General features: G+C 37.4%; 1 protein-coding gene across 1 annotated transcript in view; it reads right to left on the reverse strand.

Moving 5' to 3' along the window:
• Kiaa0586 (KIAA0586 ortholog) overlaps nt 1-17,765 on the reverse strand; it is a 106,186-nt gene that overhangs the window by 26,264 nt on the left and 62,157 nt on the right. Inside the window, exons 25-29 of the mRNA XM_013017235.1 lie at nt 17,546-17,622; nt 14,994-15,122; nt 14,366-14,543; nt 8,221-8,375; nt 1,378-1,489 (exon numbers count right to left, since the gene is read on the reverse strand). Coding sequence (XP_012872689.1) covers nt 1,378-1,489; nt 8,221-8,375; nt 14,366-14,543; nt 14,994-15,122; nt 17,546-17,622 — 651 coding nt within the window. The remainder of the gene's footprint in view (nt 1-1,377; nt 1,490-8,220; nt 8,376-14,365; nt 14,544-14,993; nt 15,123-17,545; nt 17,623-17,765) is intronic.

Genomic DNA, 17,765 nt, shown 5'->3' on the forward strand with positions numbered 1-17,765 from the left:
AAAAAAAAAAAAAAGAAAGAGATCTTAATTTCTACTGCCAAATTTCAGAACTTTTGATGATTTAACATGTAAGCACTGTGGCTTACACTTGTAATCCTAGCTACTTGGGAGGCTGAGATATGGGAGATTGAAGTTGGACGATAACTCCAGCAGAAAAATCCAAGAGACTCATGTGTTAGAGCACTAGAACTGAGTAAGCAAGCAAACAAGTTGAGCAAGTGCAAGGCCCCGAGTTCAAATTCTGAAACTACCAAAACAAAACCAAAAAGTAAATGACTAGCAAGAAACACAAAGCTAATAGCCTTGTAGAAAGACAGAGCAAACATCAAAATGACTGCCCAATGTTGAAAACTTAATAGTAAAGACATTTCACATAGCAGCAGGTAATGTGAGACTTTTTTGTTTTTAAGTAACACTTGTTGGTAAACACCATCATATGGCAGTAAATAGTTTTAACAAAACATGTTGACAGTTGTAATTCCTGCCTTAGCATATTCTGATTTATAGACATAGACAGCTATGATATAAATATAAATCTATGTATAGATAAAAGACCTGGACATTCAATTATACCATAGCCAAGAGGCAACATTACTAAGCCGGGTGCTGGTGGCTCACACCGTTATCTTAGCTATTTTAGGAGGCTGAGACCTGAGGATCTTTGTTCAAACCCAGCCTGGAAAAGAAAGTCCAGGTCTTTTATTTCTAATTAACTCTTATTTCTAATTAACCACCAGAAAAACAGAGTGTGGCTCAAAGTGGTAGAGTACTAGCCTTCAGAAGAAGAGCTCAGGCACAGTGTCTAGGTGCTGGGTTCAAGCCCTACAACCAACAAAAAAAAAAAAAAAGAAAAGAAAGAAAAACACGAGCTCAATTGTCAATAGTGTTTATTAGTGAAAAGAATAGATTTATAATCAAATACAAAGTTCTTTATTCAAATGGACTAAATGACAGAAAAGGCAACTAACTAAAAGGCTTTAGAGAAAATAGATATACATAAAAAAATCTTATGAGGGGCTGGGAAGATAGCTCAGTGGTAGAGCGCTTGCCTTGCATGCCTGAGGCCCTGGGTTTGATTCCTCAGCACCACATAAGCAAAAAGAAAAAAGCTGGAAGTAGCACTGTGGCTCAAGTGGTAGAGTGCTAGCCTTGAGCTGAGGAGCTGAGGGACAGCGCCCACGCCCAGAGTTCAGGCCCCACGACCGGACCAAAAAAAAAAAAAAATTCTTATGAGCATTTGTTCAATATATAGGACACGTATCAAATTGTATGTGATAAATACAACAAAAATTTAACAAATGTAATTCTTTTAAAATAATGTTTAATAAACATTAAAGAAATAAAATATTTTTTGTTTGTTATGAAAACAAGTCTTACCTGGTTGTTGTGAAAGTGAAACATCAGATTTACTTTTGACATGTATTACACGACATTGTACTGGCTTGTGTTCATCTTGTTTAACACCTTGGTCTTTCTTAGTCTGTTGGTACTGTTAAGACATGAAGCATTAAGTTAAAAAAATTTGAGTAAAGTATTAGAAATGTAATAACACATTTTATATATAAGTAAATATATGTATATATAAGTATGTATACTTACATATAAAGTATATATGCTTTACATATTTATATATATGCTTAATATAAAAATGTAATAATATCTTTTTTCTTTCTAATTGCCTTTGTTTGTCATTTGATTACTTATTAGCACTTCTGTCAATAAGTAGGTGATGAGGTACATACTTGTTTTAAAAAGGAAAACAGCTGAAGAGCTGAGGGACAGTGCCCAGGCCCAGAGTTCAAGCGGCTCAAGTGGTAGAGTGCTTGCTTGAGCTGAAGAGCTGAGGGACAGTGCCCAGGCCCAGAGTTCAAGCCCAGGACTGGCAAAAAAAAAAAAGAAAAAAAAAGTCTCACAGATTTTCAGGCTGGGAAGGTGGCTCAGTGGTAGAGTGCTTGCCTTGCATTCATGAGGCCCTGGGTTCGATTCCTCAGCACCACATAAGCAGAAAAAGCCGGAAGTGGTGCTGTGGCTCAAGTGGTTGAGCGCTAGCCTTGAGTTGAAGAGCTCAGGGACAGTGCCCAAGCCCAGAGTTCAGGCCCCATGACCGACAAAAAAAAAAAAAAGGAAAACAAAAAAACAAATACCGTTAAGATTTCAATAATATATACACATTTCAAATACTTAAGTTATTTATTTCAATTTTTACTAAAGAATTGAGAGGTACTTACAAATCAATCTATTTTAGATTTATATATACATTATGGAGTCAGGCAGAATAAGAACTTAATTTTTCTGTAAACTCATTCCTATAAGCATTTTTTCACATAAGATAAAAATTTACATTATGAGCTGTGATTTTCAAAGAGCATTTGTATATAGTATCATAATTGACTTCTCAAAAGTTAGAGACATATTGTTACACTCTATTCACTAGATGTACTTTCTACCTTATGTACCATCATCTCTGTAGTACATAACCACGTTTGAAATTTACAAGACTCACAATTCTTTACCATTAGACATGAAAAAATACAATGACTGGGGCCATTTTCTTTCTTTCCTTCTCTGTTTTATTAGCTTAATTATAAACAAGTCCTAAAAACAGCTATCAGATATACTTTAATAGGAACTTTTTAAAGTTCCTATTATCAATTAATACACCCAGCATGGTAGATAAAGCCTGTAATACCAGTTACTTGGTAGGTAGATATTGGGGAGGATCATGGTTCCAGGCCAGCTGGGATGTAAAAATTTACAAGACTCCTTCCTAATCAATGGCTGGGCACAGTGATGTATGTCTGTCATCCCAATGACAAAGGGAAGCACAAATAGAAGGTTGAAGTTCCAGGCCAGCTGAGCAAAAAACAAGACTCTGTCTCAAAATAACCAACACAAAAAGGAGCTGTCAGAGTGTCTTATTAATTACTTAAGAGATCTTACTTGTCTATATGGAATGCAAATGTAAGCAACACATCCATTTCTGGCAGACAAAGATGCAAAGATGAACAGTTCTGATGGCAGTAATAAAAAGTAGCTTAAGGTTGAACTTTCAACTTTAGAGTCATTAGTCATGTAGGTTTCTGCCTTGAAGGAAATATTTTGGTGTACACTTCTCTAAGATAGATGCTACACATTGAACATCCCTAATCCCAAAAATTCAAAATCTTGCTGACACTGGCGGCTCACACCTGTAACCCTAACTACTCAGGAGGCTGAGATCTGAAGATCACCATTCAAAGCTAGCCCAGATTCAAGCCCCAGGACTGGCACCAAAAGAAAAAATACAAGTCCACTAAAAAATAATATATAAAATTACCACCTCCAAGTGAGGTGGGCTGCAATCTCAATTATTTGGGAGGCAGAGACAGGAGAATGGCAGTTTGAGGCCAACCTGGGCAAAATAGTAAACACTATCTCAAATAACAAGTTGGATATAGTGGTATGTGCCTGTAATCCCAGCTATGCAGGAACTAAGTTGGAGGATCATAGTCCAAATTTGGCCCTAGGGATAAAAAAGCATGAAACTCTGCGAAAAGTAATTTAACAAGGGCTGCAAATGTAGTTCAAATGGTAGAGTACTTTTCCTGATAAAAGCAAGACTGTTCAAATAGGTATTCTGGGTTCAAATTAGTACTGCCCAAAACATTAATAATAAAATAATTTTCAGGCTATCAGTATAAGGGATAGATAAAATATAAATGAATTTTGTGTTTGGACCTGGGTCTCAGCTCTAAGACATCTCATCATGTATATGTTATGATGTGTATATAGACTGTTCCCACATTGAGAAAAATCTGAAATCCAAACCATTTCTAGTTCCAAGCATTTCAGATGTGGACTATTCAACCTGTTTATCCCTGGATCTGACTGTAGGATCTCCCTCTGGGTGTCCCTCTTTGACCACAGAGAACAGCTGTGTAATGTACAGGTAACTACCTACCTTTGTTCAAATCTGACTAAGCTATTTTCTAGTTGTGGCTTTGAGGAAGTTACTTAACTCTTCAATACTTCACTTTCCTCATTCACAAAGTGCTGTAACAGTATCAGCTACACCATGAGATTGCTATATGAATCCAGTGAGTTAAAATATGTAAAGAACTTAAGATAGTACCTCAAATAAAGTACTATAAACAAGCGTGCTATTATTACTAACCATGTTAATGAAATTAATGAAGAAATTTTAGCTAAAGAAGTATAACAAGGCCAGCACCAGTGGCACCTGTAATCTTAGCTACTCAGGAGGCTGAGATCTGGGGATCCTGGTTTCAGCCTGGGCAAGAAAATCCACAAGACTCTTCTCTCCAATTAACCACCAAAAAATCTGGAAATGTGGTTCTAAGTGGTAGAACACTAGCCTTGAGCACAAAAGCTCAGGGATAGAACCAGGCCCTGAGGAGTTCAAGTCCAAGGACTGATTAAAAAATAGCATAAAAAAAAGTTTTTTAAAGGTCACTATTCTGATGACATTTTGTACTTTTATTTTCAAACTGGCCAACATGTAAGTGAACTTATGTGTTTTTTGTTGTTGTTGTTGTTGTTTTGTTGGTCGTGGGGCTTGAACTCTGGGTGCTGTCCCCCAGCTCTTCAGCTCAAGGCTAGAGCTCTACCACTTGAGCCATAGCACCACTTCTGTTTTTCTGGTGGTATATTGGAGGTAAGAGTCTCACGGCCTTTCCTGCCCAGGCTGGCTTTGAACCGCAATCCTCAGATCTCAGTCTCCTGGGTAACTAGGATCACAGGCATGAGTCACCAGTGCCTGGCTAAACTTCTGTTTTTAACAGCTTCATGGAGGCATAAACAACAATGAACTTTGTACAGTTGAAATGTACAATTTGCTATGCTATCACATAGTACATACCCATTAAGCTATCATCATCAACAAGCTATAATACACACATCTATCAATCTCAACTTTTCTTATACCCCTTGGTATTCACTCCTGTCACCTTCTCCACTGTCATCTTCCACTATGCCTAGCCAACAGCTACAATGTTTTCTGTTCTTACAGATCAGTTTGCATTTTCTAGAATTTTATTTAAATGGAATCATAGGCATTTTTTAAAGAAGTGGGTTGGGTATATAACTAGGTAGTTATTATCATAAACATTTTTGTATCTCCAAGCAGTACCTAACTCAGTAGTTTAGTTATTATAGCTACTCAAAAATGTTTATAGAATTGAATTCTGTAAAATATGTTCCATAAAAAAGCAAAAGAGGGGCTGGGAAGGTGGCTCAGTGGTAGAGCACTTGTCTTACATGCCTGAGGCCCTGGGGTCGATTCCTCAGTACCACATAAGAAAAAAGCCAAGAGTGGTGCTGTGGCTCAAGTGGTAGAGCGCTAGCCTTGAGCTGAAGAGCTGAGGGACAGCACCCAGGCCCAGAGTTCAGGCCCCAACCGGACCCAAAAAAAAAGAAAAAGAAAAAGAAAATTCATAATTAATGAAGTCAATGGTTCATGAACCTACATACTGAAGAAATAGGATAATTATTCTCCAAATTTGCGTTGGCCTTGAACCTCAAACCTCCTGATCTCTACCTAAGTTCTGAGTAGCTGAAATCAGAGCACATGGTTTAGCTTCTTTTACTCAACATAATTTTGTAAAAACGAATCAAGTAATTTTAAGAGTTCATGTATTTTTTTGGTTGAATAATATTCTAGTATACAGAACATGACATAATTTGTCCATTCACCATCTGATGGACATCAGTTTGGGGCTACTATGAAGTTGTTATAAACATTCATATACAAGACTGTGTAAACTTGTTTTAGATTCTACTGGGAAACCTGGAATAAAGTGCTGAGGCAATGTGTTAGATATACACTCTAGTTGGATTTTTTATTTTTATTTTTTGCCAGCCTTACCGTAGGGCTTGAACTCAGGATCTTGACACTGTGCCTGGGATTTTTATTTTCGCTCAGGCTAACACTCTATCTCTTGAGCTACAGCTCTACTTCTGGCCTTTTGGTGGTTATAAGTCTGGATATAAGTCTCTCACAGACTGTCTTGCTTGTAATCCTCAGATCTGTAATCCTCAGATCTCAGCCTCCTGAGAAGCTAGGATTGCTAGCTCATGAGAAGCAGAAGTCACCAGCACCCAGCTTATATGCATTAGTTTTTAAGCTGGAAATTGCCAGCTTGCTTTCCTCAGTGTCTGGATCATTTCACCTTCCTGCCAGCTGTAGAGGAGAGTGCCCTGGTTCCACTTGGCACTATCTCTTTTGAATGTGTGCATGATGGTACTTCATTGCAGTTTTTAATTTTATTGCGAAAATACCATACAGAGGGGTTACAATTACATGGGCAAGGTAATGAGTACATTTCTTTTTTTTTTTGGGTCCGGTCATGAGGCCTGAACTCTGGGCCTGGGCGCTGTCCCTCAGCTCCTCAGCTCAAGGCTAGCGCTCTACCACTTGAGCCCAGCACCACTTCCGGCTTTTTTTTCTTTTTGCTTATGTGGTGCTGAGGAATCGAACCCAGGGCCTCAGGCATGCAAGGCAAGCACTCTACCACTGAGCCAACTCCCAGCCCCATGAGTACATTTCTTATCAAGCACTGTAGCCTCCTCCTTTGTTTCCCCTTCCTTCATTGTGGTTTTATTTTGCATTTTCCTAGTGATTAACAATGTTGAGAATCTTTTAATACATTTATTTGCCATTCATGTATTTTTTTGGATGAAATACATATCTACATGTTTTGTCCATTTTACTTAGACTTTGCTTTCTTAATAATCAGTCTCTTAAGATTGTGCACTGAAGAACAGAAGTTTTACTTTTAGTAAGACTCATTTTTCAGTTCTCTTTTTCATAGAGATTCTGTTACCACATCCAGGAAATTATTGTCTAAATCATGGTCACAAACATTTTTCTTGCAGGTGTCAATGGCTCACACCTCTGATCCTAGCTACTTAGGAGCTTGAGACCTGAGGATCATGGTTTGAACTCAGCCCAGGCAGAAAAGTCCATGAGACTCTTATCTTTAATTAATTAGCAAAAAAACAGAACTGAAGGTATGTTCAAGTTTACATAGAGCACAAGCCTTGAGCAAAAAAACTAAGGGATAACACTTAGGCCTTGAGTTCAAATCCAAGTATCAGCACACATACAAATCTTTTTTTTTTTTGGGTCTGGCCGTGGGGCCTGAACCCTGGGCCTGGGCGCTGTCCCTCAGCTCTTCAGCTCAAGGCTAGCACTCTACCACTTGAGCCATAGAGCCACTTCTGGCTTTTCTTGAGCCATATCGCCACTTCTGGCTTTTTTCTTTTTGCTTATGTGGTCTGGGGAACCGAACCCAGGACCTCAGGCCTGCAAGGCAAGTGCTCTACCACTGAGCCACCTTCCCAGCCCCATACAAATCTTTTATGTAGATGCTATTAACAGATATTTAGTATTGATAATGTGTCCCATAAACAATTTTTATCTTAGGTAGTTTTTCTTTTCCTCCTGAATATCATGTAATTTTGCACAATACCATGTAATAAATATCAAGGAAATTAACTCATGAGAAATAAATTGCCAATACATAAATTTCAAAATTGAAAACAAGTATATTTTAAACTTGGAGAATAGTTATCCTATTTCTTCAGTAGGCAGGTTCATGAACCACTGGCTGATGAATTTTCTTATGCTTTCTCATGGAACATATTTTACAAAATTCAGTCCTATAAGTTGGGTGCCGGTGGCTCACGCCTGTAATCCTAGCTACTCAGGAGGCTGAGATCTGAGGATTGCAGTTCAATCTCCAATAAACCACTAGAAAACCAGAAGTAACGCTGTGGCTTAAGCTGTAGAGCACTCACCTTGAGCTGAAGAGCACAAGGACAGAGCCCAAGCCCAGAGTTCATGCCCCATGACCAACAAAAAAAATAAAATAAAAAAATTCAATCCTATAAACATTTTTTGAATAACTACAACTACTAAACTACCTAGTGAGGTACTGCTTGGAGATACAAAAATGTTTATCATAAGAACTATCTAGTTAAGTGCTGGACATTTTATATACATTACTTTTCATCTTAAACTTAAAGATGAAGTAGGTTAGGCTTAGAAAGAGACTAAATAACATGTTCAATGATACTGCTAGATAATGCTTAAGCTAGGATTTATATCCAAGCTTGTGTTAGTAAAAGAGGCATGATTTGAGGCTATCTGCCTCCAAAGAATCACACAGGGACAATAGCATCATCATTCTTATTTTAAGTGCAAATGATCTGGTTTGGTACCTGAGAAAAATTTGCTGCTGCTTCTGGTAACTTAGTATCACTTTCTTGTGTTGTCAGATGAGTTGTGGGAAGAATCAGGTTCGAATCTGGCTGTAATTCCAATTCTCCCAAACTCATTGGACCATGACTAGCACAGGAATCTTCATAAATACCACCTGTTAACAAAGATGTAAATGAAGAGCAAAATTATACATTTAAATCAGAAAAAGAACAAGCAGGGCTGGGAAGGTGGTTCAGTGGTAGAGTGCTTGCTTTATATGCATGAGGTCCTGGGTTCAATTTCTTGGCACCACATAAACAGAAAAAGCCAGAAGTGGCGCTGTGGCTCAAGCGCTAGAGCACTAGCTAACCTGGAGATGAAGAGCTAATGGACAGTGCCCAGGCCCAGAGTTCAGGCCCACAATCGCCAAAAAAAAAAAAAAAATTTATAGAAGGAGAAGCTAATATGTTTCTTTAGTACAACCTTAAAAAAAAAAAAAAAAAAAGAACAGGTAGACTAAAACAGTCTTTTTTCATCTGTAGAATTAGAACAGTGTATTTCAACCAAACACTTTTGGCAGGCCTTCATTGCAATGAAAATCAAAGCTCTTACAGAGAATACAAATGCTACCCATGTTAACATAAACCCACATAATATTCTAAGTAAGGCTTCAAGTCTCCCCTGCAGTCCCTCCCTTTGCTTCTACTCACTTACCAATTCCCAGTATTCCTGCTACTTCTATCACTAAAGTCAATATAACACTTTCTATCTAAAACATAATCTTAAATCAAAGGGCTGTTCCCTGGCTAGACAATGCTACAACTAACTAACTCTGTTGTGCAGATCTCTTTTTCATATGATCAAGTTCCTGTTTCTTACTTAAATGTCATCTCAGGCAAATCAAAAGACCAGTACGAACAGAAAGAGCAGCCAGGCATAGCAATGCATGCTTTTATATCAGCACTTGGGAAGCAGGGGCAGGAGGATCTTGAGGCCACCCCCATAAAAAAAGAGCAGGTATCTATAGATATCTAGTAATATCTGTACATGTGCATTGTGCTCTATACTCTAAGCACTTTCATGTACATTATCTCATTTAATGGGAACTTCACCTCATTCTGTGAGATGGGCAGGTCAGATCGTCTTTCATTGAACAACAAAAGTTCAGTGAAGCTAAATGTTTACAAACCAGAAAACTAGTTAGAGTCACAGAATTAAAATTTGCATTGCCTAACTCCTAGTCACTATTCTTTATTTCACATTCTTCCTAAAATACTTCTGATAAAACCGTTTTTCCAGCTGGGAAGGTGGCTCAGTGATAGAGTGCTTGCCTTGTATGCATGAGGCCCTGGGTTCCATTTCTCAGCACCACAGAAGCAGAAAAAGCCGGAATTGGCGCTGTGGCTCAAGTGGTAGAGCACTAGACTTGAGCTGAAGAGCTGAGGGGCAGAGCCCAGGCCCAGGCCCCGGCCCCATGACTACTACATTCCTGATTAATGGCCAAATTTTAAATAAAACATGGGCCACTATATCTCAATCAATAGAAACAGAATTGAAAAGTTACATATAAACTAAAACTGTTTTAAATTAAATATTTTAAAACACCATAGATGTTTTCCATTCAAAGGTAATCATTTTAGTTGGCATTGCACAATTGACAATTTCCTAGATATAAAAAATAAGTATGTTTAATCTTTCATGATAATTTAGTTTTGGGGGGACTTAGAGTAAAGCAATATACATCTGTTCAACTTTCATTTTCTTCTTTATTCTATTTAATCTACACAAAATAATTTATGAAATTATTACCTGATTATCATCCAATTGTCTAGCATAATACAAGAATAATTTAGATAATGACAATAATACTCATATCTAGAGTAATAAATGTTCCTGGCTTTGAATTTATTTACAGTGTGATATGCCATTTTCTATTCCTATCAAAGCACAAGTAAAATAATATACACAATATTTAAAGAGATAAAAAATCTCCAAGCACCATGGCTCATTTCTATAATCCTAGCTACTCAGGAGGCTGAGAGCTAAGGAGAACAGTTTCAAGCTAGCCATGGCAGCAAAGCCCGTGAGATGCTTATCTCTACAAAATGCCAGGAGTGAAGGCTGGCTCAAGCCTCCAGCAAAAATACTCAAGGTTGGAAGTGGAGGTATGTTTCAAGGCAGAATACCAGACTTAGGCAAAAATAAGCTAAGGGATGGCATCTAGGTCCTGAGTTCAAGCTCTATACCAGCACAAAATAAGTTAAATGAAAATGGCCTAGGAACAAAGAACAACAAAAAAACAAAACAAAAAAAAAACAACCCTCAGGGACAGTGCAAAGGCCCTCATTTCAAATCCCAGTACTGGCATACCCATACACACAACAAAAGAGAAAATTATTTGGCATCATCCATTTTGAAACTAAAAATATATCTGCCCTTGCATTCCGCATTAATAGAGGGGAGGGGGGAATAGTAATGAAGTAAATATCCACCAACAGAGAAATGACTAACAAGTTATTGGATTGGTAAAGCAATACCAGCTGACCTGAATCTATAGACACAAAATGCAGGCAAGTGTACAGGATATGATCTCCAGTTATAAAATAACTGCAATCATACATATTATAGATACTGTGTATACGTATGTGAATATATGCGTATTAAAAAAACACATGTCTTAACATATTGTGGTAGTGCAGGCTAGCAAAAATCAAGACCACTTTTTAGAGAGGATAAAAGAGTTTACTGCTGACCCAAACCAGAGTAGTGCCAGAAAGAAGTTTGGATCCTATGGAGGGAAGGCCTTAGGTTTTATTCAAGCTGGTTACACTTAACATAGGCATTATTCAGATATACAAGAGGTCAGGTAAGAATGCCATCAACTTCTGACAAGGTGAGCAATTCCTTTCTAATTACTCAGGAATTGTGATATACGATTACCACCTGCTTCTGTATTATTATTTAAAATAAAGCCTTTTGGGCTTCCTGCTTGGGATTCTCTAGATAGCCCTACCTAGCCTGCTCCTGACCCACATTCCAGCAACAGCCCCACCAGGCCACATTCCCGCAGCTGGGTGGGGGCCACATTCTGGCAACTGGATACAGCGGTGTCCCTTCACCTGGAGGGGTAACTGTCTATTTCAACAGGACATAACACGTCACTTTCAACTACAGAAAAGACTCAGTGTTGACTGTGCATCTTTTTGGTACTAAATCTAAACTGCAAGCCTTAGCAATGAGTGAAGTAGAGGACTATAAGTTGTGAAAGATTGCTTTCTGCAAATAGGCAGAGGTGGAGAGGAAGGTAATGAACAGAAAAAGTCTCTGTTCATAGTTACTGGTCAGGAGAAGAAAATCTTTACACAAGAGGAAATACAGTTCTCTAAGGACAATTGTGGAAATTTTTAGTCTGTTAAGTACACAGAAAATGCTACTTTGACAGACCTCGAAACATTACAAAAGATAACACCTACTGTGTGCCACACCTTAAGCTAACTACAAGCACAGTAACTACTTGTCTCAGAGAACACAGTAGTCTTCAAGATAGTCCCCAAAGATCTCTGCCTCCTGGTATCCACCCTTTTTGTAGTCCCTGGTTAAATTATTCCAAGTTTGGTCTGCTTTATCAATAAAATGTGATGGAAGTGATAGCATATCATTTAAATGATTAGGTTATTAAAAACATTGTTTCTATTTCAGTTGCTCAGTTTTTGGTCAGACCAGTTTCTCTGCTGGAGCAGCTGACAGAGATAGGGAGGAAGAGAATCCTCCAAACCCAGTTAACCTTCAGATTATCTTAGTCTCACCCAACCATTTGACCAAAACCTCAGGAGACATCCTGAGGAACGCTAGCTAAGCCACCTCTGGATTTATGACTTTTAGAGTTGGAGGAGCTAAGAAATGTTTGCTGCCTTCAGTTCTAAATGATGCTGAGAATTTGTAACATCTCTCCCCATTTGCTAGATGAATAAATTTAAGTTTGGAACATTAAGTTATCTGATTGAAGATGCAAAGAGATAGAATTCAAACCTATTTCTTAAAATTTAAGTCTAAATTTTAGCCATTTTGCTAAGCTGCTACACACACACACACACACACACACACACACACATACACACACCTATATATCTCATACAAGATGACTTATTTTTCCAATTAAATTAAACAATGTATTCAGTTAGTTTGTTTAATTTAATACAATAGATTTACTATTAAAATGAACTCTACATCACCGGTAATTTTCTGGGTGCTCTGCAGAGATAAAGAAAAAGTTACAGAGGTCTCAAGTGCCTAATAGCTCACAAGTGATCTGTGAGAGCCATCTAGTGTCAATCTTGTTTATTGCAAGCTGCATAAATAGCCAGCTAAGAAGTTACTCAATAAAACCTAAGGATTTGAAAGGGTAAGGTTATGGCTCAAGTGGTAGGACGCTTCCCCTATTAAGCACACCGCCCTGAGTTCAGTAAGACAGAATGAAACAAAACAAAAACAAGGAATGTAAAACACTTAATACTCTTATCATATGCACAAAATGAGAAATAATGCCAATCTTTACATATACTCCCATGGAAAATACAGTCTTAAATTTCTCTTAATTCTGAATGATACAAGGTATTCATTCAATGTAAAGCCAACACTCTAATTTGGTGTAGGGCAGTAACAGAGTTTGAACTCAGGGCCTTGTGTTTGCTAGGCGGGTGAGCTACTTGAACCATGTCCCCAACCTTATACTTCTCTAACCTCAGGAAAGTTCTTTTCTGGTTTCTGGCAAATCTGAACACATAAAAGAAGTTTCTTTTCACATATTAGAATGTAACAATGGGCATGGAAAAAGTCAATAAGCAGAATATAGTCAAGCCTCATTTGCAAATCTTACATTTGTAAATTTATCTACTTGGTCCACTTACTAAAATTTATTTGTATCTCAAAGAATAGTATTCACAGGATCTTGTGGGTTTTGTGTACTTGGGTAGAATGGTGAAAAATTTGAACTACTCAATCAATATCAACTATTAAACGTGATATTTTCAGTTTATTTAATACCATGCTTTTCTTTTTACTTTATTCTTTGTGCATGTATGTTATATGATTTTGTTACTGAAAATCCCCTTCCTCACTCCCCCCTCCCTGCTATTTTAAAAGTACTGAAAACAAGCTGGGCACTAGTGGCTCATGCCTAGCTACTGAGGAGGCTGAGATCTGAGGATCATGGTTCAAAGCTAGCCCAGGTAGAAAGTCCATGAGACTCTTATCTCCAATAAACCACTAGAACACAGGAAGTGGCGCTGTGGCTCAAGCAGTAGAGCACTGGACTTGAGCTGAAAAGCGTAGGGACAGTGCCCAAGCCCAGAGTTCAAGCCCCACAACTGACCAAAAAAAAAATTTTTATTTGTGTTACATAACTTCCTTCAGGCATGAGTTATAGTGCTGATGACTGTGACTCAGTATTTGTGAATTAAGAATACATATTATATATGGTGTCTTTAAACAAAAAAATCAAGTTATTTTCTGATAAGCTTAACAACACTGCTAACACTGCTTGTAGAAACCTAACCTTATATTTCTTCTGCTAGAAGCAAAAGTTCTGCATTTGCTAACATGTTCATGGTGACTTCATAGGATGTAAGTAATGCATACAATGAGAATTAACTACATATGCTAGAGTTAGGTGTTCTGTTATACTCTTTCCAAAATCGACAGCAGAAAATTTAGTTCTACCCTAAAGTCAGTCCTAGGGCACCAAGCACCAAATACTACATTTGAAAACCATAAAAGGAGGAAGACCCAGTATGTCAGCTTTAACAATTACATTTTCCTAGTATATATTAAACTAAATATACCTGTATTAAAATTTTAAAGTGTATGTATGCATATTACCAAAATGATCTCCTGTTCTACCCAGTGTTGGTATATATAGCCACACTGACATGTGAGTCACACTCAGGGAAATACTGCTACATATACCACAGAAGTTATTACCTTTAACAAATAAAATTTTCAAGCCTCCATCTGAAAACAGTTATATTTTTCTCAGTTCACATTAGGAATACTACTATAGATTATAATACAAAATAGAAGATAGCATTCATTGAAGAAAGTACAAATAAAATATGATCAGTGAGTGTTTCATAGATGATACATCAAGAAACATCACTGAAAGTATACCTGAACCTGTGCTGGACTGCTGAAATAATGGCCTAGGGTCACACGGCTGATCCACAGACTCTGCATTGACAATGGACAGTGGCATATAGAAAGACTGGCCCATTAAGATGTTTTCCACTGCGGTTGTCAGCCTGGGCCTCTGACCTTCACTAAGTTCACCCACACTGATATCCAAGTCCTTTAAAAAGTAGAAAAGATGATTAATACCTTCATATTAAGATCAAGTCAAAACAAAAAATAATTGTTGAGTATCTTGCCCACTTGCAGTAGTCTAAAAAGTGTTTATTATGCCAGATATACATTGCATGAAAAGTAAATTTAAGAAGCCAGCTTAGTACAGCATCTAGAGTTAGGTTTAATCTTTATCTTATTTTTTTAATGAAGTTAACCATTGCAAATGTTTCACAGTGATTAGCTTACATTAATTGCCAGCTCAGCAATTGCTACACTCTTAGTTCAAATCCCAGTACCACCACTACCAACAACAAAAAATCCAAAAAAGCTCTACAGTTCAATGAGTCAAAATTAAACCTTTTACATACTGACTTCGAATAACTAAAACATAACTTTATATTAATTAAAAGTGGATTTATATCTAGCCAAAAGTATCATTAAGATTCAAAAGTACCTCAGAATGATAGACTGCTTGCTGTGAACCCAACTCCTGGTTTTGTTTAGTAAGAAAACGAACTGCATCTAGATGAGATTTTTTATGGGGCATCTTAATCACCTGTCCTTCACTGGGAGGATCATCTTCCTAAAAGAATCATAAAGGCAGTTACTAAATCAAAAGCTTTATCAAACAAGCCGGGCGCTGGTGGCTCATGCCTGTAATCCTAGCTACTCTGGAGGCTGAGATCTGAGGATCGCGGTTCAAAGCCAGCCCGGGCAGGAGAGACCGTGAGACTCCTATCTCCAATAAACCACCAGAAAACCGGAAGTGGCACTGTAGCTCAAGTGGTAGAGCACTTGCCTTGAGCTGAAGAGCTGAGGGACAGGGCCCAGGCCTAGAGTTCAAGCCCCAATTGACTACAATAAAAACTCTTGTTTTAACTATACAATATTATAATTTGGTAACAATAAACTATAAGATTAATTGTGAAAATCATGAATATTGGACTTCTGTTACAAACAACTGAAGTACAATGACCCTTTGTGTTCTATCTAGGACCATCGAGTTTTGTGCTCCGCTGGTGTACTACTTCAGGGTATGCAATTCACAAAGCAATGTCAGAATGGGGCCATGAAGCCAAAGCATGGTGGTAGTGCTACACCTGGACCACACGTAAAAATGAAACACTATAAAAATGTGTGGTAGCACCTATAGCCCTTTGCCTCTGTGCTGACACCTGCCTTACTTGGCAAGGACTAAGTCTTTCTCTTTTTCTTTTCTTTTTTTGGTCCTGGGGCTTGAACTCTGGGCCTAGGCTCTGTCCCTGAGCTCTTTAGCTCAAGGCTAGCGCTCTACCGCTTGAGCCACAGCGCCACTTCCGGTTTTCTGGTGGAGATGAGTCTCATGGACTTTCCTGCCTGGGTTGGCTTTGAACCATGATCCTCAGATCTCAGCCTCCTGAGTAGCTAGGATTACAGCCATGAGCCACTGGTGTCCGGCCAAGGACCAGATTTTAAAAGCCCAGGAAAGCACAAGGCCTCCATCACAGGGCCTCCTCCGGCAGCACAATGTCTCCAGCATTGTGCCTCAGGCAAATCTGACACCTTCAGAGTGCAAGAATTTCCCTGAAACTAAAATGCTTGTAGGTTTGGCCTTTTTACCTTGCATCTACTTTTAAAGATAGTTGGGATGCTTCTAAAATAAAACATTACCATTTATGAAAAAAAAAATTGACCTTTCACCAAAATGAGGAATACTGTGGACCTTAGAGCCAAGGTATATTGCCTTATAAATACAGGTATGTCATTTGAAAGTCATTAAAATATTTTAATGGATTATAATTCCATACCCCTCAGCTGTTTACAGAAAAATGCCTAATGGTACATGACTACAAGCCATTTTTGTTTTTTTTCCCCATATTCCACTTTGCATTTCCTATACATTTCTATTACTATTGATTTAGGCACAGTAAAAATATCAAAATTAAAAATTGGTTTCAAATGTAGAAACAGCAATACCTATAATTCAGTCTTGATTCAGTTTACTTACTTCATTAATTTATTTTTGTTGGTTGTAGAGCTTGAACTTTGGGCCTGGGCGCTGTCCCTGAGCTCTTCAGCTCAAGGCTAGCACTCTACCACTTGAGCCACAGCATCACTTCCGACTTTTTCTGTTTATGAATCGAACCCAGGGCTCATGCGTGCGAGGTAAGCACTCTATCACTGAGCCACCTTCCCAGCCCTACTTACTTACTTGAAAGAAACTTAAACATACATTAGATAAAGATCTAAGAATGTGTAAAAAGGATTACTTTTTAAGCCATTATATTTACATACTTGTCAGCACAAAGTATTATAATTGTGGTTAAGGAAAATAACATGCATTATGAGAGCTACTTAAAATATTGTAAACGGAATAAACAAATGTTGATTTTTAGCACTGAGGTAAATTTCATCAGTTATGTTACCTGTACATTTTTAGCTATTAGAACCACAGAGATTAATGACAACTTTTTTTTCACTTTCATGATTATAAGATTATATAGTGAAATATGCAAGAAACTTTAAAGTCTTCTTGTACTCATGGACAATATATACTTTCATATATATGATACATATTTTTATATATATCTTTTAACATTTTAAAATGTTTAAATATTTAAGATATCATACATATAATATGTATAATGTATGTATACATTATACATGTTTAAAATATTTATATATAAATAATACATAACACATATAATGTATATGGGTACATTATATGTATGTTTAAAATATTTATATAAAATAAAATAAAAGTTGCTTCAGATAAAAATTAATACAATTTGAAAAAGTAAAAAAAATATGAATTTTTTTCCCCTCCCTAAGTTGTTCAGGCCAGCCTCAAGCTCTGGAGCAGCTGTGATTATTGGAATTTACCACTGTGTCCAGCTTCAAGAACTGTAGTTTATTAAATTTTGTATATATCTCAAATAATTGAGAAAAGAATTCTGATCCATAGCAACAAATTCATCAGGCTACTGTTCCTGTGGGAATGCAATACTGGATTCCATTACTCCTTACCATTTCAAGGGCATCCTGCAGAGTGCTTGATAAGCTATCATTTAGGTTTGTGTGGTACAATCCTCCATCTTTTAAAACTGGAAATTAAAATGTGAGAATTTAGAAAAAAAGATTATTAAAACTAGTAAATAATCTGACCAAAGAGCCACAGAACATTACATTTTAATTTATACAGCAACAGAAATACTGAGAAAGTTCATAACAATTCACAAACTTCACA

The sequence above is a fragment of the Dipodomys ordii genome, unplaced genomic scaffold (assembly GCF_000151885.1).
Source record: "Dipodomys ordii isolate 6190 unplaced genomic scaffold, Dord_2.0 Scaffold2, whole genome shotgun sequence".
NCBI lineage: Eukaryota > Metazoa > Chordata > Mammalia > Rodentia > Heteromyidae > Dipodomys > Dipodomys ordii.